Genomic DNA, 24,314 nt, shown 5'->3' on the forward strand with positions numbered 1-24,314 from the left:
AATTGTTGGGTAACCGGGGTATGTTTTGGGGCTATGTATGTTGTGGAACTGTTGGGTAACTGGGGTATATTGTGGGACTATGTATGTTGTGGAACTGTTAGGTAACTGAGGTATATTGTGGGGCTATGTATAGTGTGGAACTGTTGGGTAACTGAGGTATATTGTGGGGCTATGTATGTTGTGGAAATTGTTGGGTAACCGGGGTATGTTGTGGGGCTATGTATGTTGTGGAACTGTTGGGTAACTGGGGTATGTTGTGGGGCTATGTTTGTTGTGGAACTGTTCGGTAACTGGGGTATGTTGTGGGGCTTTGTATGTTGGGTAACCGGGGTATGTTGTGGGGCTATGTATGTTGTGGAACTGTTGGGTAATTGGTGTATGTTGTGGAACTGTTGGGTAACTGGGGTATATTATGGGGCTATGTATGTTGGATAACTGGGGTATATTGTGGGGCTATGTGTGTTGTGCAACTGTTGGGTAACTGGGGTATATTGTGGGGCTATGTATGTTGTGGAATTGTTGGGTAACCGGGGTATGTTGTGGGGCTATGTACGTTGTGGAACTGTTGGGTAACTGGGGTATGTTGTGGGGCTATGTATGTTGTAGAATTGTTGGGAAACCGGGGTATGTTGTGGGGCTATGTATGTTGTGGGGCTATGTATGTTGTGGGGCTATGTATGTTGTGGGGCTATGTATGTTGTGGAACTGTTGGGTAACTGGGGTATGTTGTGGGGCTGTGTATGTTGTGGAATTGTTTGGTACCCGGGGTATGTTGTGGTGCTATGTATGTTGTGGAACTGTTTGGTAACTGGGGTATGTTGTGGGGCTATGTATGTTGTGGGGCTATGTATGTTGTGGAACTGTTGGGTAACTGGGGTATGTTGTGGGGCTATGTATGTTGTGAAAATTGTTGGGTAACCGGGGTATGTTGTGGGGCTATGTATGTTGTGGAATTTTTGGGTAACTGGGTATATTGTGGGGCTATGTATGTCGTGGAACTGTGGTATGTTGTGGGGCTATGTATGTTGTGGAACTGTTTGGTAACTGGGATATATTGTCGGGCTATGTTTGTTGTGGAACTGTTGGGTTACTGGGGTATGTTGTGGGGTTATGTATGTTGTGGAGTTGTTGGATAACTGGGGTATGTTGTGGGGCTATTTGTGTTGTGGAACTGTTGGGTAACTGGGGTATATTGTGGGGCTATGAATGTTGTGGAATTGTTGGGTAACCGGGGTTTGTTGTGGGGCTATGTTTGTTGTGGAACTGTTGGGTAACTGGGGTATGTTGTGGGGCTATGTATGTTGTGGAATTGTTGGGTAACGGGTTTTCTTGTGGGGCTATGTATGTTGTGGAACTGTTGGGTAACTGGGGTATATTGTGGGGCTATGTATGTTGTGGAAATTGTTGGGTAACCGGGGTATGTTGTGGGGCTATGTATGTTGTGGGGCTATGTATGTTGTGGAACTGTTGGGTAACTGGGGTATATTGTGGGGCTTTGTATGTTGTGGAACTGTTGGGTAACTGGGGTATGTTGTGGGGCTATGTATGTTGTGGAACTGTTGGATAACTGGGGTATGTTGTGGGGCTATGTGTGTTGTGGAACTGTTGGGTAACTGGGGTATATTGTGGGGCTTTGTATGTTGTGGAATTGTTGGGTAACCGGGGTATTTTGTGGGGCTTTGTATGTTGTGGAATTGTTGGGTAACTGGGGTATGTTGTGGGGCTATGTATGTTGTGGAATTGTTGGGTAACCGGGGTATGTTGTGGGGCTATGTATGTTGTGGAACTGTTTGGTAACTGGGGTATGTTGTGGGGCTATGTATGTTGTGAAACTGTTGGGTAACTGGGGTATGTTGTGGGGCTATGTATGTTGTGGAATTGTTGGGTAACTGGGGTATGTTGTGGGGCTATGTATGTTGTGGAATTGTTGGGTAACCGGGGTATGTTGTGGGGCTATGTATGTTGTGGAACTGTTGGGTAACTGGGGTATGTTGTGGGGCTATGTATGTTGTGGAACTGTTGGATAACTGGGGTATGTTGTGGGGCTATGTGTGTTGTGGAACTGTTGGGTAACTGGGGTTTGTTGTGGGGCTATGTATATTGTGGAACTGTTGGGTAACTGGGGTATATTGTGGTGCTATGTTTGTTGTGGAACTGTTGGGTAACTGGGGTATGTTGTGGGGCTTTGTATGTTGGGTAACCGGGGTATGTTGTGGGGCTATGTATGTTGTGGAACTGTTTGGTAACTGGGGTATGTTGTGGGGCTATGTATGTTGTGGAACTGTTGGGTAACTGGTGTATATTATGTGGCTATGTATGTTGGATAACTGGGGTATATTGTGGGGCTATGTGTGTTGTGGAACTGTTGGGTAACTGGGGTATATTTTGGGGCTATGTATGTTGTGGAATTGTTGGGTTACCGGGGTATGTTATGGGGCTATGTTTTTTGTGGAACTGTTGGGTAACTGGGGTATGTTGTGGGGCTATGTATGTTGTGGAATTGTTGGGTAACCGGGGTATGTTGTGGGGCTATGTATGAAGTGGAACTGTTTGGTAACTGGGGTATGTTGTGGGGCTATGTATGTTGTGGGGCTATGTATGTTGTGGAACTGTTGGGTAACTGGGGTATATTGTGGGGCTATGTATGTTGTGGAAATTGTTGGGTAACCGGGGTATGTTGTGGGGCTATGTATGTTGTGGAACTGTTGGGTAACTGGGGTATATTGTGGGGCTATGTATGTTGTGGAATTGTTGGGTAACCGGGTATGTTGTGGGGCTATGTATGTTGTGGTACTGTTGGGTAACTGGGGTATGTTGTGGGGCTATGTATGTCGTGGAATTGTTGGGTAACCGGGGTATGTTTTGGGGCTATGTATGTTGTAGAACTTTTGGGTAACTGGGGTATGTTGTGGGGCTTTGTATGTTGGGTAACCGGGGTATGTTGTGAAGCTATGTATGTTGTGGGGCTATGTATGTTGTGGAACTGTTGGGTAACTGGGGTATATTGTGGGGCTATGTATGTTGTGTAACTGTTGGGTAACTGGGGTATGTTGTGGGGCTATGTATGTTGTGGAACTGTTGGATAACTGGGGTATGTTGTGGGGCTATGTGTGTTGTGGAACTGTTGGGTAACTGGGCTATGTTGTGGGGCTATGTATGTTGTGGAACTGTTGGGTAACTGGGGTATGTTGTGGGGCTATGTATGTTGTGGAACTGTTGGATAACTGGGGTATGTTGTGGGGCTATGTGTGTTGTGGAACTGTTGGGTAACTGGGGTATATTGTGGGGCTATTTTTGTTGTGGAACTGTTGGGTAACTGGGGTATGTTGTGGGGCTATGTATGTCGTGGAATTGTTGGGTAACCGGGGTATGTTTTGGGGCTATGTATGTTGTGGAACTTTTCGGTAACTGGGGTATGTTGTGGGGCTTTGAATGTTGGGTAACCGGGGTATGTTGTGGGGCTTTGTATGTTGTGGGGCTATGTATGTTGTGGAACTGTTGGGTAACTGGGGTGTATTGTGGGGCTATGTATGTTGTGGAACTGTTGGGTAACTGGGGTATGTTGTGGGGCTATGTATGTTGTGGAACTGTTGGATAACTGGGGTATGTTGTGGGGCTATGTGTGTTGTGGAACTGTTGGGTAACTGGGGTATATTGTGGGGCTATTTTTGTTGTGGAACTGTTGGGTAACTGGGGTATATTGTGGGGCAATGTATGTTGTGGAAATTGTTGGGTAACCGGGGTATGTTGTGGGGCTATGTATGTTGTGGGGCTATGTATGTTGTGGGGCTATGTATTTTGTGGAACTGTTGGGTAACTGGGGTATGTTGTGGGGCTATGTATGTTGTGAAAATTGTTGGGTAACCGGGGTATGTTGTGGGGCTATGTATGTTGTGGAATTTTTGGGTAACTGGGTATATTGTGGGGCTATGTATGTCGTGGAACTGTGGTATGTTGTGGGGCTATGTATGTTGTGGAACTGTTGGGTAACTGGGGTATGTTGTGGGGCAATGTATGTTGTGGAATTGTTGGGAAACCGGGGTATGTTGTGGGGCTATGTATGTTGTGGGGCTATGTATGTTGTGGGGCTATGTATGTCGTGGAACTGTGGTATGTTGTGGGGCTATGTATGTTGTGGAACTGTTTGGAAACTGGGATATATTGTCGGGCTATGTTTGTTGTGGAACTGTTGGGTAACTGGGGTATGTTGTGGGGTAATGTATGTTGTGGAACTGTTGGATAACTGGGGTATGTTGTGGGGCTATTTGTGTTGTGGAACTGTTGGGTAACTGGGGTATATTGTGGGGCTATGTATGTTGTGGAATTGTTGGGCAACCGGGGTATGTTGTGAGGCCTTGTTTGTTGTGGAACTGTTGGGTAACTGGGGTATGTTGTGGGGCTATGTATGTTGTGGAATTGTTGGGTAGCGGGGGTTTCTTGTGGGGCTATGTATGTTGTGGAACTGTTGGGTAACTGAGGTATATTGTGGGGCTATGTATGTTGTGGAACTGTTGGGTAACTGGGGTATATTGTGGGGCTATGTATGTTGTGGAAATTGTTGGGTAACCGGGGTATGTTGTGGGGCTATGTATGTTGTGGAACTGTTGGGTAACTGGGGTTTATTGTGGGGCTATGTATGTTGTGGAATTGTTGGGCAACCGGGGTATGTTGTGAGGCCTTGTTTGTTGTGGAACTGTTGGGTAACTGGGGTATGTTGTGGGGCTATGTGTGTTGTAGAACTGTTGGGTAACTGGGGTATATTGTGGGGCTATGTATGTTGTGGAATTGTTGGGAAACCGGGGTATGTTGTGGGGCTATGTATGTTGTGGTTCTGTTGGGTAACTGGGGTATGTTGTGGGGCTATGTATGTCGTGGAATTGTTGGGTAACCGGGGTATGTTTTGGGGCTATGTATGTTGTGGAACTGTTGGGTAACTGGGGTATGTTGTGGGGCTTTGTATGTTGGGTAACCGGGGTATGTTGTGAAGCTATGTATGTTGTGGGGCTATGTATGTTGTGGAACTGTTAAGTAACTGGGGTATATTGTGGGGCTTTGTATGTTGTGTAACTGTTGGGTAACTGGGGTATGTTGTGGGGCTATGTATGTTGTGGAACTGTTGGATAACTGGGGTATGTTGTGGAGCTATGTGTGTTGTGGAACTGTTGGGTAACTGGGGTATATTATGGGGCTATGTATGTTGGATAACTGGGGTATATTGTGGGGCTATGTGTGTTGTGCAACTGTTGGGTAACTGGGGTATATTGTGGGGCTATGTATGTTGTGGAATTGTTGGGTAACCGGGGTATGTTGTGGGGCTATGTATGTTGTGGAACTGTTGGGTAACTGAGGTATGTTGTGGGGCTATGTATGTTGTGGAATTGTTGGGAAACCGGGGTATGTTGTGGGGCTATGTATGTTGTGGGGCTATGTATGTTGTGGAACTGTTGGGTAACTGGGGTATGTTGTGGGGCTGTGTATGTTGTGGAATTGTTGGGTAACCGGGGTATGTTGTGGTGCTATGTATGTTGTGGAACTGTTTGGTAACTGGGGTATGTTGTGGGGCTATGTATGTTGTGGGGCTATGTATGTTGTGGGGCTATGTATGTTGTGGAACTGTTGGGTAACTGGGGTATGTTGTGGGGCTGTGTATGTTGTGGAATTGTTGGGTAACCGGGGTATGTTGTGGGGCTATGTATGTTGTGGAACTGTTGGGTAACTGGGGTATGTTGTGGGGCTATGTATGTTGTGAAAATTGTTGGGTAACCGGGGTATGTTGTGGGGCTATGTATGTTGTGGAATTTTTGGGTAACTGGGTATATTGTGGGGCTATGTATGTCGTGGAACTGTGGTATGTTGTGGGGCTATCTATGTATGTTGTGGAACTGTTGGGTAACTGGGGTATGTTGTGGGGCAATGTATGTTGTGGAATTGTTGGGAAACCGGGGTATGTTGTGGGGCTATGTATGTTGTGGGGCTATGTATGTTGTGGGGCTATGTATGTTGTGGGGCTATGTATGTTGTGGAACTGTTGGGTAACTGGGGTATGTTGTGGGGCTGTGTATGTTGTGGAATTGTTGGGTAACCGGGGTATGTTGTGGTGCTATGTATGTTGTGGAACTGTTTGGTAACTGGGGTATGTTGTGGGGCTATGTATGTTGTGGAACTGTTGGGAAACTGTGGTATGTTGTGGGGCTTTGTATGTTGGGTAACCGGGGTATGTTGTGAAGCTATGTATGTTGTGGGGCTATGTTTGTTGTGGAACTGTTGGGTAACTGGGGTATATTGTGGGGCTATGTATGTTGTGTAACTGTTGGGTAACTGGGGTATGTTGTGGGGGTATGTATGTTGTGGAACTGTTGGATAACTGGGGTATGTTGTGGGGCTATGTGTGTTGTGGAACTGTTGGGTAACTGGGGTATATAATGGGGCTATGTATGTTGGATAACTGGGGTATATTGTGGGGCTATGTGTGTTGTGCAACTGTTGGGTAACTGGGGTATATTGTGGGGCAATGTATGTTGTGGAATTGTTGGGTAACCGGGGTATGTTGTGGGGCTATGTATGTTGTGGAACTGTTGGGTAACTGGGGTATGTTGTGGGGCTATGTATGTTGTGGAATTGTTGGGAAACCGGGGTATGTTGTGGGGCTATGTATGTTGTGGGGCTATGTATGTTGTGGGGCTATATATGTTGTGGGGCTATGTATGTTGTGGAACTGTTGGGTAACTGGGGTATGTTGTGGGGCTGTGTATGTTGTGGAATTGTTGGGTAACCGGGGTATGTTGTGGTGCTATGTATGTTGTGGAACTGTTTGGTAACTGGGGTATGTTGTGGGGCTATGTATGTTGTGGGGCTATGTATGTTGTGGAACTGTTGGGTAACTGGGGTATGTTGTGGGGCTGTGTATGTTGTGGAATTGTTGGGTAACCGGGGTATGTTGTGGTGCTATGTATGTTGTGGAACTGTTTGGTAACTGGGGTATGTTGTGAAGCTATGTTTGTTGTGGAACTGTTGGGTTACTGGGGTATATTGTGGGGCTATGTATATTGTGTAACTGTTGGGTAACTGGGGTATGTTGTGGGGCTATGTATGTTGTGGAACTGTTGGATAACTGGGGTATATTGTGGGGCTATGTGTGTTGTGGAACTGTTGGGTAACTGGGGTATATTATGGGGCTATGTATGTTGGATAACTGGGGTATATTGTGGGGCTATGTGTGCTGTGCAACTGTTGGGTAACTGGGGTATATTGTGGGGCTATGTATGTTGTGGAATTGTTGGGTAACCGGGGTATGTTGTGGGGCTATGTATGTTGTGGAACTGTTGGGTAACCGGGGTATGTTGTGGGGCTATGTATGTTGTGGAACTGTTGGGTAACTGGGGTATGTTGTGGGGCTATGTATGTTGTGGAATTGTTGGGAAACCGGGGTATGTTGTGGGGCTATGTATGTTGTGGGGCTATGTATGTTGTGGGGCTATGTATGTTGTGGGGCTATGTATGTTGTGGGGCTATGTATGTTGTGGAACTGTTGGGTAACTGGGGTATGTTGTGGGGCTGTGTATGTTGTGGAATTGTTGGGTAACCGGGGTATGTTGTGGTGCTATGTATGTTGTGGAACTGTTTGGTAACTGGGGTATGTTGTGGGGCTATGTATGTTGTGGAACTGTTGGGTAACTGGGGTATGTTGTGGGGCTATGTATGTTGTGGAATTTTTGGGTAACTGGGTATATTGTGGGGCTATGTATGTCGTGGAACTGTGGTATGTTGTGGGGCTATGTATGTTGTGGAACTGTTTGGAAACTGGGATATATTGTCGGGCTATGTTTGTTGTGGAACTGTTGGGTAACTGGGGTATGTTGTGGGGTTATGTATGTTGTGGAACTGTTGGATAACTGGGGTATGTTGTGGGGCTATTTGTGTTGTGGAACTGTTGGGTAACTGGGGTATATTGTGGGGCTATGTATGTTGTGGAATTGTTGGGCAACCGGGGTATGTTGTGAGGCCTTGTTTGTTGTGGAACTGTTGGGTAACTGGGGTATGTTGTGGGGCTATGTATGTTGTGGAATTGTTGGGTAGCGGGGGTTTCTTGTGGGGCTATGTATGTTGTGGAACTGTTGGGTAACTGAGGTATATTGTGGGGCTATGTATGTTGTGGAACTGTTGGGTAACTGGGGTATATTGTGGGGCTATGTATGTTGTGGAAATTGTTGGGTAACCGGGGTTTGTTGTGGGGCTATGTATGTTGTGGAACTGTTGGGTAACTGGGGTTTATTGTGGGGCTATGTATGTTGTGGAATTGTTGGGCAACCGGGGTATGTTGTGAGGCCTTGTTTGTTGTGGAACTGTTGGGTAACTGGGGTATGTTGTGGGGCTATGTGTGTTGTAGAACTGTTGGGTAACTGGGGTATATTGTGGGGCTATGTATGTTGTGGAATTGTTGGGAAACCGGGGTATGTTGTGGGGCTATGTATGTTGTGGTTCTGTTGGGTAACTGGGGTATGTTGTGGGGCTATGTATGTCGTGGAATTGTTGGGTAACCGGGGTATGTTTTGGGGCTATGTATGTTGTGGAACTGTTGGGTAACTGGGGTATGTTGTGGGGCTTTGTATGTTGGGTAACCGGGGTATGTTGTGAAGCTATGTATGTTGTGGGGCTATGTATGTTGTGGAACTGTTAAGTAACTGGGGTATATTGTGGGGCTTTGTATGTTGTGTAACTGTTGGGTAACTGGGGTATGTTGTGGGGCTATGTATGTTGTGGAACTGTTGGATAACTGGGGTATGTTGTGGAGCTATGTGTGTTGTGGAACTGTTGGGTAACTGGGGTATATTATGGGGCTATGTATGTTGGATAACTGGGGTATATTGTGGGGCTATGTGTGTTGTGCAACTGTTGGGTAACTGGGGTATATTGTGGGGCTATGTATGTTGTGGAATTGTTGGGTAACCGGGGTATGTTGTGGGGCTATGTATGTTGTGGAACTGTTGGGTAACTGAGGTATGTTGTGGGGCTATGTATGTTGTGGAATTGTTGGGAAACCGGGGTATGTTGTGGGGCTATGTATGTTGTGGGGCTATGTATGTTGTGGAACTGTTGGGTAACTGGGGTATGTTGTGGGGCTATGTATGTTGTGGAACTGTTGGATAACTGGGGTATGTTGTGGGGCTATGTGTGTTGTGGAACTGTTGGGTAACTGGGGTATATTGTGGGGCTATTTTTGTTGTGGAACTGTTGGGTAACTGGGGTATATTGTGGGGCAATGTATGTTGTGGAAATTGTTGGGTAACCGGGGTATGTTGTGGGGCTATGTATGTTGTGGGGCTATGTATGTTGTGGGGCTATGTATGTTGTGGAACTGTTGGGTAACTGGGGTATGTTGTGGGGCTATGTATGTTGTGAAAATTGTTGGGTAACCGGGGTATGTTGTGGGGCTATGTATGTTGTGGAATTTTTGGGTAACTGGGTATATTGTGGGGCTATGTATGTCGTGGAACTGTGGTATGTTGTGGGGCTATGTATGTTGTGGAACTGTTGGGTAACTGGGGTATGTTGTGGGGCAATGTATGTTGTGGAATTGTTGGGAAACCGGGGTATGTTGTGGGGCTATGTATGTTGTGGGGCTATGTATGTTGTGGGGCTATGTATGTCGTGGAACTGTGGTATGTTGTGGGGCTATGTATGTTGTGGAACTGTTTGGAAACTGGGATATATTGTCGGGCTATGTTTGTTGTGGAACTGTTGGGTAACTGGGGTATGTTGTGGGGTAATGTATGTTGTGGAACTGTTGGATAACTGGGGTATGTTGTGGGGCTATTTGTGTTGTGGAACTGTTGGGTAACTGGGGTATATTGTGGGGCTATGTATGTTGTGGAATTGTTGGGCAACCGGGGTATGTTGTGAGGCCTTGTTTGTTGTGGAACTGTTGGGTAACTGGGGTATGTTGTGGGGCTATGTATGTTGTGGAATTGTTGGGTAGCGGGGGTTTCTTGTGGGGCTATGTATGTTGTGGAACTGTTGGGTAACTGGGGTATATTGTGGGGCTATGTATGTTGTGGAATTGTTGGGAAACCGGGGTATGTTGTGGGGCTATGTATGTTGTGGTTCTGTTGGGTAACTGGGGTATGTTGTGGGGCTATGTATGTCGTGGAATTGTTGGGTAACCGGGGTATGTTTTGGGGCTATGTATGTTGTGGAACTGTTGGGTAACTGGGGTATGTTGTGGGGCTTTGTATGTTGGGTAACCGGGGTATGTTGTGAAGCTATGTATGTTGTGGGGCTATGTATGTTGTGGAACTGTTAAGTAACTGGGGTATATTGTGGGGCTTTGTATGTTGTGTAACTGTTGGGTAACTGGGGTATGTTGTGGGGCTATGTATGTTGTGGAACTGTTGGATAACTGGGGTATGTTGTGGAGCTATGTGTGTTGTGGAACTGTTGGGTAACTGGGGTATATTATGGGGCTATGTATGTTGGATAACTGGGGTATATTGTGGGGCTATGTGTGTTGTGCAACTGTTGGGTAACTGGGGTATATTGTGGGGCTATGTATGTTGTGGAATTGTTGGGTAACCGGGGTATGTTGTGGGGCTATGTATGTTGTGGAATTGTTGGGTAACCGGGGTATATTGTGGGGCTTTGTGTGTTGTGCAACTGTTGGGTAACTGGGGTATATTGTGGGGCTATGTATGTTGTGGAATTGTTGGGTAACCGGGGTATATTGTGGGGCTTTGTGTGTTGTGCAACTGTTGGGTAACTGGGGTATATTGTGGGGCTATGTATGTTGTGGAATTGTTGGGTAACCGGGGTATGTTGTGGGGCTATGTATGTTGTGGAACTGTTGGGTAACTGGGGTATGTTGTGGGGCTATGTATGTTGTGGAATTGTTGGGAAACCGGGGTATGTTGTGGGGCTATGTATGTTGTGGAATTTTTGGGTAACTGGGTATATTGTGGGGCTATGTATGTCGTGGAACTGTGGTATGTTGTGGGGCTATGTATGTTAAGGAACTGTTTGGTAACTGGGATATATTGTCGGGCTATGTTTGTTGTGGAACTGTTGGGTAACTGGGGTATGTTGTGGGGTTATGTATGTTGTGGAACTGTTGGATAACTGGGGTATGTTGTGGGGCTATTTGTGTTGTGGAACTGTTGGGTAACTGGGGTATATTTTGGGGCTATGTATGTTGTGGAATTGTTTGGTAACCGGGGTATGTTGTGGGGCTATGTTTGTTGTGGAACTGTTGGGTAACTGGGGTATATTGTGGGGCTATGTATGTTGTGGAATTGTTGGGTAACCGGGTATGTTGTGGGGCTATGTATGTTGTGGTACTGTTGGGTAACTGGGGTATGTTGTGGGGCTATGTATGTCGTGGAATTGTTGGGTAACCGGGGTATGTTTTGGGGCTATGTATGTTGTGGAACTGTTGGGTAACTGGGGTATATTGTGGGGCTATGTATGTTGTGGAACTGTTGGGTAACTGATGTATATTGTGGGGCTATGTATGTTGTGGAACTGTTGGGTAACTGGGGTATATTGTGGGGCTATGTATGTTGTGGAAATTGTTGGGTAACTGGGGTATGTTGTGGGGCTATGTATGTTGTGGAACTGTTGGATAACTGGGGTATATTGTGGGGCTATGTATGTTGTGGAATTGTTGGGTAACCGGGGTATGTTGTGGGGCTATGTATGTTGTGGAACTGTTGGGTAACTGGGGTATGTTGTGGGGCTATGTATGTTGTGGAATTGTTGGGAAACCGGGGTATGTTGTGGGGCTATGTATGTTGTGGAATTTTTGGGTAACTGGGTATATTGTGGGGCTATGTATGTCGTGGAACTGTGGTATGTTGTGGGGCTATGTATGTTAAGGAACTGTTTGGTAACTGGGATATATTGTCGGGCTATGTTTGTTGTGGAACTGTTGGGTAACTGGGGTATGTTGTGGGGTTATGTATGTTGTGAAACTGTTGGATAACTGGGGTCTGTTGTGGGGCTATTTGTGTTGTGGAACTGTTGGGTAACTGGGGTATATTTTGGGGCTATGTATGTTGTGGAATTGTTTGGTAACCGGGGTATGTTGTGGGGCTATGTTTGTTGTGGAACTGTTGGGTAACTGGGGTATGTTGTGGGGCTATGTATGTTGTGGAATTGTTGGGTAACGGGGGTTTCTTGTGGGGCTATGTATGTTGTGGAACTGTTGGGTAACTGAGGTATATTGTGGGGCTATGTATGTTGTGGAACTGTTGGGTAACTGGGGTATATTGTGGGGCTATGTATGTTGTGGAAATTGTTGGGTAACCGGGGTATGTTGTGGGGCTATGTATGTTGTGGAACTGTTGGGTAACTGGGGTTTATTGTGGGGCTATGTATGTTGTGGAATTGTTGGGTAACCGGGGTATGTTGCGGGGCTATGTTTGTTGTAATACTGTTGGGTAACTGGGGTATGTTGTGGGGCTATGTATGTCGTGGAATTGTTGGGTAACCGGGGTATGTTTTGGGGCTATGTATGTTGTGGAACTGTTGGGTAACTGGGGTATGTTGTGGGGCTTTGTATGTTGGGTAACCGGGGTATGTTGTGGGGCAATGTATGTTGTGGGGCTATGTATGTTGTGGAACTGTTGGGTAACTGGGGTATATTGTGGGGCTATGTATGTTGTGGAACTGTTGGGTAACTGGGGTATGTTGTGGGGCTATGTATGTTGTGGAACTGTTGGATAACTGGGGTATATTGTGGGGCTTTGTATGTTGGGTAACCGGGGTATGTTGTGGGGCTATGTATGTTGTGGAACTGTTGGGTAATTGGTGTATGTTGTGGAACTGTTGGGTAACTGGGGTATATTATGGGGCTATGTATGTTGTATAACTGGGGTATATTGTGGGGCTATGTGTGTTGTTCAACTGTTGGGTAACTGGGGTATATTGTGGGGCTATGTATGTTGTGGAATTGTTGGGTAACCGGTGTATGTTGTGGGGCTATGTATGTTGTGGAACTGTTGGGTAACTGGGGTATGTTGTGGGGCTATGTATGTTGTGGAATTGTTGGGAAACCGTGGTATGTTGTGGGGCTATGTATGTTGTGGGGCTATGTATGTTGTGGGGCTATGTATGTTGTGGGGCTATGTATGTTGTGGAACTGTTGGGTAACTGGGGTATACTGTGGGGCTATGTATGTTGATGAACTGTCTGGTAACTGGGGTATATTGTGGGGCTATGTATGTTGTGGAAATTGTTGGGTAACCGGGGTATGTTGTGGGGCTATGTATGTTGTGGAACTGTTGGGTAACTGGGGTATATTGTGGGGCTATATGTATGTTGTGGAATTGTTGGCTAACCGGGGTATGTTGTGGGGCTATGTTTGTTGTGGTACTGTTGGGTAACTGGGGTATGTTGTGGGGCTATGTATGTCGTGGAATTGTTGGGTAACCGGGGTATGTTTTGGGGCTATGTATGTTGTGGAACTTTTCGGTAACTGGGGTATGTTGTGGGGCTTTGAATGTTGGGTAACCGGGGTATGTTGTGGGGCTTTGTATGTTGTGGGGCTATGTATGTTGTGGAACTGTTGGGTAACTGGGGTATATTGTGGGGCTATGTATGTTGTGGAACTGTTGGGTAACTGGGGTATGTTGTGGGGCTATGTATGTTGTGGAACTGTTGGATAACTGGGGTATGTTGTGGGGCTATGTGTGTTGTGGAACTGTTGGGTAACTGGGGTATATTGTGGGGCTATGTATGTTGTGGAATTGTTGGGTAACCGGGGTATGTTGTGGGGCTATGTATGTTGTGGTACTGTTGGGTAACTGGGGTATGTTGTGGGGCTATGTATGTCGTGGAATTGTTGGGTAACCGGGGTATGTTTTGGGGCTATGTATGTTGTGGAACTGTTGGGTAACTGGGGTATATTGTGGGGCTATGTATGTTGTGGAACTGTTGGGTAACTGAGGTATATTGTGGGGCTATTTTTGTTTTGGAACTGTTGGGTAACTGGGGTATATTGTGGTGCGATGTATGTTGTGGAAATTGTTGGGTAACCGGGGTATGTTGTGGGGCTATGTTTGTTGTGGGGCTATGTTTGTTGTGGGGCTATGTATGTTGTGGAACTGTTGGGTAACTGAAGTATGTTGTGGGGCTTTGTATGTTGGGTAACCGGGGTATGTTGTGGGGCTATGTATGTTGTGGAACTGTTGGGAAATTGGTGTATGTTGTGGAACTGCTGGGTAACTGGGTATATTATGGGGCTATGTATGTTGGATAACTGGGGTATATTGTGGGGCTTTGTGTGTTGTGCAACTGTTGGGTAACTGGGGTATATTGTGGGGCTATGTATGTTGTGGAATTGTTGGGTAACCGGGGTATGTTTTGGGGCTATGTATGTTGTGGAACTGTTGGGTAACTGGGGTATGTTGTGGGGCTATGTATGTTGTGGAATTATTGGGAAACCGGGGTATGTTGTGGGGCTATGTATGTTGTGGGGCTATGTATGTTGTGGGGCTATGTATGTTGTGGGGCTATGTATGTTGTGGAACTGTTGGGTAACTGGGGTATGTTGTGGGGCTGTGTATGTTGTGGAATTGTTGGGTAACCGGGGTATGTTGTGGTGCTATGTATGTTGTGGAACTGTTTGGTAACTGGGGTATGTTGTGGGGCTATGTATGTTGTGGAACTGTTGGGTAACTGGGGTATGTTGTGGGGCTATGTATGTTGTGAAAATTGTTGGGTAACCGGGGTATGTTGTGGGGCTATGTATGTTGTGGAATTTTTGGATAACTGGGTATATTGTGGGGCTATGTATGTCGTGGAACTGTGGTATGTTGTGGGGCTATGTATGTTGTGGAACTGTTTGGTAACTGGGATATATTGTCGGGCTATGTTTGTTGTGGAACTGTTGGGTAACTGGGGTATGTTGTGGGGTAATGTATGTTGTGGAACTGTTGGATAACTGGGGTATGTTGTGGGGCTATTTGTGTTGTGGAACTGTTGGGTAACTGGGGTATATTGTGGGGCTATGTATGTTGTGGAATTGTTGGGTAACTGGGGTATGTTGTGGGGCTATGTATGTTGTGGAATTGTTGGGTAACGGGGGTATGTTGTGGGGTTATGTATGTTGTGGAACTGTTGGGTAACTGGGGTATATTGTGGGGCTATGTATGTTGTGGAACTGTTGGGTAACTGGGGTATGTTGTGGGGCTATGTATGTTGTGGAATTGTTGGGTAACCGGTGTATGTTGTGGGGCTATGTATGTTGTGGAACTATTGGGTAACTGGGGTATGTTGTGGGACTGTTTGGTAACTGGGGTATGTTGTGGGGCTATGTATGTTGTGGAAATTTTTGGGTAACCGGGGTATGTTGTGGGGCTATGTATGTTGCTGGGCTATGTATGTTGTGGAACTGTTGGGTTACTGGGGTATATTATGGGGCTATGTATGTTGTGGAACTGTTGGGTAACTGAGGTATGTCGTGGGGCTATGTACGTTGTGGAACTGTTGGGTAACTGGGGTATGTTGTGGGGCTATGTATGTTGTGGAATTGTTGGGTAACGGGGGTATGTTGTGGGGTTATGTATGTTGTGGAACTGTTGGGTAACTGGGGTATATTGTGGGGCTATGTATGTTGTGGAACTGTTGGGTAACTGGGGTATGTTGTGGGGCTATGTATGTTGTGGAATTGTTGGGTAACCGGTGTATGTTGTGGGGCTATGTATGTTGTGGAACTATTGGGTAACTGGGGTATGTTGTGGGTCTATGTATGTTGTGGAGCTTTTGGGTAACTGGGGTATGATGTGGGGCTGAGGGAAGGAGTAGGGGATAAGAAGGATTTGTAAATAATTGACTTATCAGAGCAGAATTTTATTTATAACATTTTTACTATAAACAATATAACATTAGTAATATTATTTTAATAATACTTGCACATAATTTATCACACCAGTGTAAGCTGGTAATAGCTACGACTAGAATAAGAATATCAAAAGAAACAAAGGTTACCCTCATTCAACATAAATATAATTACATAACATATAATTTTGAAATATACATGTATATACAGTGTACTTATAAGTTCCAAAGTGTGATCTAAAAAAAATTTAAGTTTTGAGTTGAGTATGAGGAAATGGTTAGAATACGGATATGTTCCAATTCAAAAATGTTCCAAGTGGTAAACTGTAGTTATTTTAGAATGACAGTAATTACTATCATTTAGAATTATAAGTTTAAACATGTATTATTTACCAGTTCCATACTATAATAATTCTAAATCACCACCATACACCAAACTAAAACCTCCGAAAACTCATTATACAAAAATAAACACAGGGTGTTAAGGAACGTATTTGACTTAATTATTGAAGACAATATTAGCGATTTCTAAACGAAAATCTGAAACAAAAAAATCAGAAAAGGATACGGTCACATCTAGGACTAGATGTGACCGTATACTTTTCTGATTTTTCTGTTTCAGATTTTCATTTAGAAATCGCTAATATTGTCTTCAATAATTAAATATTACAATTTGAGGTTTTACTCAATAAAGTTATTCCGAAAAATAAGTATTTGACTTACTTTAACCAGTGATTCCTGACATTATTTGGAGTAAAAAATGTTAAAGGAATTTTGGAATCCGGTCACTATTTTGATTATTTTTTATCGAAACCAAATTTTAATAAAATAACTCGTCATCATTGGTAACCGTCCAATCCTCACCATGCCTCAACTATCCAACACCTACTGTTTTTTTATGATTCAATATTTATGTTACCTGAGACCAACATTTTTTTAGTCCAAATTAGGTTGGGAATCACTGGTTAAAGTAAGTCAAGTATGTCCCTTAACACCCTGTATATTTATAATATTATATATTTTTTTAGAAAACCTATCATAGAAAAAAATAGATGTACAGCAGAAGATTAAACATGTTTAAAATCGTGTTTCCTAATTATTTCAGGACTACGATTTTTGAGTGGTTACACTTTGGAACTGAGGTATCGCTATGTATGTATATACAAATTCATGTGCACATTTGGGCATGTTGCAAATATGTATTGTGTATAAAACGAAAATAGTTAATAAATGAGCAATTGGAGAGACTGGCTGAGGGAGATCTTTTTACTTCTCGATCAGGACTCTCGACCCATCGCCTTGCACCGCAGCGGGAGAGATGAATTCAAACATCCGTGACTCCTGGACACACTGACCCCCAGATTTCTACCCACCCCTCATACCTTCTTCCTTCCCAGATCTTCTGTCTGAAATGAAAAAATCTGCACGACAAGACTTCCATTGACGTCCTCGGGAGCAAAATATATCTTTACACCCTCAGGCCGTCGGAAGGTCAGAAAATTCGTGTGTATTTCTGCTTTACAATAAAATCCGAAAAAATGGAATATTTCAGAATGAAACACATTTCATTAGACAAATGTTTTATAAACATTATTGTCACCTTACTATTTTGTCATTTCATATAAAAATAATTAATAAACAATTTACCTTCATAAATTTTTCACAAATTGTTGTTGAAATCTTTGGTTTCATAAATGTTCACATTTTAATTCTTTTTAACTTAACTTCTAGATTTAAACACAAAGCGTGTTGTTGTCTCTTTCTAACACTCTTTAGATAGTATTTCTCACCATGACAGTATGGGAGACACAACCCTTTCCATGAGACTATATGAGATGTTCCCAAAAGCGAACAAATTGACAACGGTTAATAACTGTTTGTACGAAAAAATTATCCCGAGCGGTTAAATATGTAGTAAACATGTAGTATATGTATATTTTTTTTATTTTTTCAAAGAAAGACAAACATTCCCGGGTTACGAATAACCTGATAATATTTGAAAATCTCCTACTACCACCACGGCAAGCTGAAAATGTTGCTTGTGTTGTGATGGAGGACTTAACCAGCCGAGGAATTGAACACACTACGCCTGGGTGGGACCCAAACGCGATGTCAACTCGGCCACCGACTATTATATATTATTAGTTATGGTTACATAATGCAAATATGTATCAATATAATATCCAAAAGAGTAATGCACGTCGAATTATGTTTCCTACAAATTACATAAACTGGATTATTTATAAATCCGTCGAACTGAAGAAAACTTCTCGAGAACATAAATAAAAACAATAATTCCGATGGAACTCATTAAAAAAAAAAGTGGGTGTGTCAAGCCTACGCAAGACAGAAGTGAAACTTCTAGTATTCCTCTCTCTCTATTTTCAAATTTAATTTATTCCTCTCTCTCTATTTTCAAATTAACCGTATGAACCACAATCAATTACGTATTTCACTCGTATTACACTCACGACGCAGTATACTAACCAAGCAGCTGATGCTTGGCGTGGCGCAGTTCGCTGGTGTCTGAGAGAGAGGAAAGAAGAGAAGAGAGAGAACGTTCGTGAGCGGCTCCCCCACCTCAACAAGCGCATATGGTGAGAGAGGGACAGTGAACGGTGAGCGGTGGTGGGGGTACCCGCATTTTCGTGTCGATCCTGACTCGGTTTTACTCCGTCCCCGAATCCATTACGCGCCTAAAGAAGTTTCACTTCAAAAAAATATATATATTTTTGCTTTATTGAAAAATGCACTTTATTTTAATATTATAAAATATTTGTAAGCTAGTCTGTCTCGGCACAGAATTTCTAGTGAGACAGGCAAAGCCAAAAAAAATATATAAACCTTTTTATATAGATGCACATAATAAATAAAAATATCACCTGAAATAATCAAAACACAAATTAAATAAAACAGTATCTCAGAAAATTGACCAAAAATAATTTCCGGTACCGGGAATCGAACCCGAGCCTCCTGGGTGAGAGCCAGGTATCCACTATGAGAGCCAGCTAGCCACTAGACCATACTGGACTTGCGAAATTGTGCGAAAATACGTTATTTAACTTGTTTAATAATTACAACGAATTTTGTACACCATTTTTCTGAACGGTGAGCGGTGGTGGGGGTATATGAATATAATATGAAATAAAAATTTATTTCATACTACTGGAGCTAAAATACAATATCAAAAATATCCTTCCTTTGAAAAATAATGATTCTCCATAAAAAAGGAGTGCACTGCCCGGGAATCGAACCCGGGTCGCAAGAATGGGAATCTTGCATGATGTGCTTCCGCATTCCTAAAATAATTGTGAAATTATAAATACATCCCGGCTGCCAAAAGTCCATATTGAAAAATTAACAATTTTATGATTTTTTTCAAGTCACTGCTTGTATTTAATAAAATGAATTCTTAAAAATATCACCTGAAATAATCAAAACACAAATTAAATAAAACAGTATCTCAGAAAATTGACCAAAAATAATTTCCGGTACCGGGAATCGAACCCGAGCCTCCTGGGTGAGAGCCAGGTATCCTAGCCACTAGACCATACTGGACTTGCGAAATTGTGCGAAAATACGTTATTTAACTTGTTTAATAATTACAACGAATTTTGTACACCATTTTTCTGAACGGTGAGCGGTGGTGGGGGTACCCGCTTTTTCGTTTCGATCTTGACTCGGTTTTACTACGTTCCCGAAAATTCATTACGCGGCTAAAGAAGTTTCACTTCAAAAAGTAATTGATTGTGAAAAATCCACAATCATCACTCATTAAGGACGGGTTGTTTCGGAGAATTTGAATAATTCATCAAATTTCAACGTTCATTTCCGGGTTCTGTGAAAGTCCTGTTCAAGTTCTGTTATTATATCATTATAGGCTAGTTGCTTGACAAAACTGAAATTAAAACAGAACTTGAAAAAATCTTTCACAGAACTGGAAAATGAACGTTGAAATTTGATGAATTTGTCAAATTCTCCGAAACAACCCGTCCTTAATCTCTCGGAAAGTGATTCCGAGTCCCGACTGCATGAAGCCAGTGGGACTGTGGCATCCCCAATCTGGGCTATGTTGTAAGGCTGAAGCAAGTGAGGAGGAAAATTATGGGGGAAAAAGGAAGTACCTCTGGCTATTCGATTTAATCACTAAATGCGACTAATGTAGTTTTAAATCTTAACCGGTCAGCAACGTAAGCAGATATACACGATAAAATAACGATAGCAGTCAAGTACAATAAGCGTGTTTACACGTCAACGCGTGTGTTTCCACAAAAATCGTCATAACTCCGTTATTCTTCTAGTGACATCCCTAAAACAAGAAGTAGAATATTCGTATTGAATGAAGCTTCACATCTCTATTCAAAGTTATCCATAGAAACCCGTAAAAAGACCTACTCAGTGGAAGCAAATTTTACCCGCCAAATCGTAAAACGACGCCAAGAAAGCCGTTTGACGTGCCGACCCGCCTCGCAAGTTTAATTATTTTTTTAAAAATATATTTTGTATGAAATGGTCAAAAAGTGAAGTGACAGAATTGTTTATTGTACATGTGTACGATGAAATAAGTGTTTTTTTTTTACATTATCCGTGATTTTAGTATCGTTTTTACATAAAACATTACAGGTGAGTCATTTTTACAATTTTTTCATGTTTCCATTCTAAATTTAAATATTTACAAATGTTAATATTTATTTATGATACAACAATTTGAAAGCCTATTTTGTAACCTTTCTAAAACAGTTTTTACTATTCGGCTCCGTTCAGTAATGTTTCATTTATAGAGCTTTGATTGTGAGGCGGTAATAACACAACGTTTTCGTGAAATTGACATTTCAATAAAGACATCTTAGCTTCAAGTTCGCGAAAAGTCGGAGGGGTTAATGGTGGTCTGGAACCATGGAACGTGCTACAAATTCTATACTAAGTATTATTTTATTAGAAATAACATATATTTTATTATATAAATTGAATTTATTTGGAACGGAGGTCGTCTAACCCAAGTTAACTTATTGAGATTACAACGATATTGGATTCCTCATCTGCAGCATGTTACTGATGACTTCTGAAGAGATCGTTGAATCTCCTTGTGTCATCTGGCGACTTGGATGCATCCGCAGTTCTCCAATCTCCACCAAACTCCCCCCCTTTCATCATTATATCGTCATACCGCTCACACTCCATCTCCTTACCGACTTCCATCACAATATCTCCATTACCGTTCGACTCTTCACTTACAATGTCCCCGACCTTTCCATCGATAATTCCATCACTTCTCTGCACCACCAACATGGTGCCTTGATCATTCAATTCTCCAATAATTTCCTCGCCATCGTTCAAGATAAACTCGCCAGAAACCACAACGTCTTCGTCCTGTAAAAATACAGCGTCGTTTATTTCAATTGTATTTGATTTATTTTCATATTGGTTTCTTCCATTATCGAATATCGCCGTGTATATTTCGACATCATTTTGCAACATCAAATCATTGCTTTTGTGTGCTTTCAATGTCATTTCTGAATTTGATATAGAAGAGCTGATTTCTATGGAGTTATTTGTTTCTCTAGTTTCAATTCCATTTTCGTTAAACATTACTATTTCATCGCCTCCCTCGGAGTACAAAATTGTCTCTGAATTCTGCTCGGGTGTACATTGTACAAAGTTATCTTTTTGTTTGTTTTCAACGACTGGTTCTGTGGAGAAAAAGAAAAAAATGTCAATTTAATGGTGGTAAATGGTTATATATGAAATTGTGCCCCAATTGGTGCTGTATTTTTGTGTGCAAAAATTTATAAAATATAAAAGGTTTATACTAGGTGAACTGCGGGGTAGTGAAATTTGCACAGGTTTATTTGTCTTGAATCTTGTAATTAGTTTCAGTTTGTCGGCTATTTCCACCATGAGCTATGGAGCCTTAAATGAAAATTTCGCTATCAAAAAATAAGACAAAAGCCATTTAGTTTGTTATATATTAACCAGTTGAACGATGGCTACCCAAATTTAGGTCTCATCGCTCAAGGCCTTGAGCGATGGCTGCCTAAATTTAGGTAGACAATTTTTTCAATTAAATTCCCGCAAACAACTCGTTCGTAAAACCTATAAATATGGGATAAACAAAAACATAATGGTAGATTCATTGGCCTTAAACAACGGTAAGCAGTTTATATGTTTCCATATTAATATTAGGAGATATGAGTTTTTGAATAAGCGAGGCCGAATCAAAAAACCGAAATCTTTTTGTAAATACCCCATCGCTCAAGTGACTTTGATAAATCTGGGCAGTTACTACAAGTATTGAATTAAAATAAAATTTTATAATATTTAAACTGCTGGAACTATTAGTCGATCCACTCAGGGGGAGACTGAAAAAAAAAACCAGTTGGCTCGTCTCCTGTATGTTACTATCCTGTGTATTTCAATGGCGTTCCGCACAAGGCGCAACTTACCAAAAACCAGTTTTCAACGGCGATGCAACCAGTCCCTTGCAACTCTGTCTACGTGTTTTCAGTTGCCCATAGATATGTGAGTTTTCAAGAAATTTGCGATTTGTCCATACCCCAAGAGCTGTCAGATTACGATATGTCCGAGCAGGAAAACATTAAATTTGTTCAGGAGGTAGAAAAATTATGATGATAGATTTATTTGTAACTAATTTAATTTTTTTTTAAAGCGGAGACGGTTTACACGTAGTTCCCGTGAGCACTTAGGCCATAGGCCCATTGTACTATCTCCCATTTTACCTCAATCCTTTAACAACAACCCAGTCCCTTTAATAAAGTTCACCAGGGTTGTTATTGGGTATGTGGCTATGTCTTCTGGTTCTACTGTATGTCTCCCCAGGTATCTGAGCCTAGTTCCCACCAGGGCGGGACATTGGCACCATAGGTGAATTGGAGTCTCTTCATCCTCTTTACATTTCCTGCATCTGTTGGTGTTTTCCACTCCCAATATCTGCATGTGTCTCCTGAGATGGCAGTGTCCTGTTAGTAGTCCTACCAGTTCCCTCAGCGAGTTTCTGTCCATATCGAGTAGTTTCTTGGTTCGTTTAGGGTCTGGTCCTTTTATGAGTACTTTGGATTGTCTCATTCCAGGTGCCCTCTCCCATTCTTTGCGGAAGGATATATAAAATAATGACTTTTATTCAAGATTTCACAGTATACATTCGTTTTTCTATGGATACAAATAAATCACAGTGCGTTGTCTTTTGACATATTACGATGTTTATGAATGAAAAAGTAACCGCAGTTTTTTAAATTTTTTAACATAACTAATTTTTAAATTTTTAAATGGCGAAGAATGCCACACGTTTTTATTGTACGCAGTTTCCTATTTTTATAATTTTCTGCTTCATTACCTACTATTATTATTCCAGCTCTGCACTTTTTATGTTAGTCACTCTTCTGGTGTATTTTTAATAAACAAGTTTGTTTCTTCAATGTAGTTTAAAAAAAATGTAACCAATTATAAGAGTAAAACTTTATATGGCCAAGATTACCTCTAAACAACTCACACTCACACTCCTTGCTATATTGCATTCAAATATAATTTGGAAAAATTAACTAACATGCGGGATTGAATGCCGTACGACAATGTGAAATCTATAATGTACTTACCAAGACCGTGAGTGTGGCGCAGATGGGTGTTCAGCTCGGCTCTCAGCCGGAAGGGCCTTGCGCACGCGGGGCACGTGTGCTTCCTGCCCCCCTGGTGGATCAGCAGGTGGCTCTTAAGGGCGTAGGGGCGGCGGAAGGCCAGACCGCACACGGTGCAGGGGAAGGGGCGCTCGCCTGTGTGGATTCTGGAAAACAGAATGGGATGGCGCATTAGTGGTGATATTCTGGATCTAATGGACTATAAAGTTCTGTTTTAACTTGACCATTTTGCATTTCGTCCATCTGTAAATTTGTTAACACACCGTTTCCGTTTCAATATTAACTAATATCTAATAAGTATGGTGGCTGAACGCTGGAATATTGTGTTCCAGTGATATTTAATAATATAACAAATAACTTGGCACTTGAGGAAAATGAACAACCTACAACACTAAAAAAGTTAAAATGTGGATATTAAATGTATCTGCAATATTATTTTTTTAATATTATCACAATCTAAAACATAAATTGATAACTTTTAATATGTAGACTGTTAGTTTTCTGATGTTACCACAGTACAAACAAAATTTTTCACATTTCTATGAATGTAATATGTAAAATTCTGCTTTAATAATTAAGACAAAATGTTAAGGGAGAACTGGGAGACAAGCATAAATAAACCACTCACTAGATCGATAACTTCGGGCTTTTTGTGTGAAAAAAATTGGTCCTAAAAAAACCATAGATATGCGAATATATAGACAGTCAAATTCTCATTCGGAGCCTACTTATTATACTATACACCAATGAAAAACTCTGAAAGTTTATTCCATAGACTTTCAGAGTTTTTCATTGGTGGTTATAGTTAGGCAATTATATGACGTTGCAATATTTCGG

The 24,314-nt window shown here is 42.4% G+C and overlaps 1 protein-coding gene and 1 non-coding gene across 2 annotated transcripts in view; both read right to left on the minus strand.

Annotated features, from left to right (window-relative positions):
- Positions 1-19,314: 19,314 nt before the first annotated feature.
- Positions 19,315-19,386, minus strand: TRNAE-CUC (transfer RNA glutamic acid (anticodon CUC)). Its single transcript has one exon. It is a non-coding gene; the product is annotated as a tRNA-Glu (tRNA).
- Positions 19,387-19,610: 224 nt separating this feature from the next.
- Positions 19,611-24,314, minus strand: part of LOC149410682 (uncharacterized) — a 40,967-nt gene continuing 36,263 nt past the window's right edge. Inside the window, exons 21-22 of the mRNA XM_089648307.1 lie at positions 23,439-23,623; positions 19,611-21,518 (exon numbers count right to left, since the gene is read on the minus strand). Coding sequence (XP_089504433.1) covers positions 20,878-21,518; positions 23,439-23,623 — 826 coding nt within the window. The 3' untranslated portion in view covers positions 19,611-20,877. The remainder of the gene's footprint in view (positions 21,519-23,438; positions 23,624-24,314) is intronic.

This window comes from Hesperophylax consimilis, chromosome 27 (genome assembly GCF_061612785.1).
Source record: "Hesperophylax consimilis isolate HC1 chromosome 27, BYU_Hcon_1.0, whole genome shotgun sequence".
In the NCBI taxonomy this organism is placed as follows: Eukaryota; Metazoa; Arthropoda; class Insecta; order Trichoptera; family Limnephilidae; genus Hesperophylax; species Hesperophylax consimilis.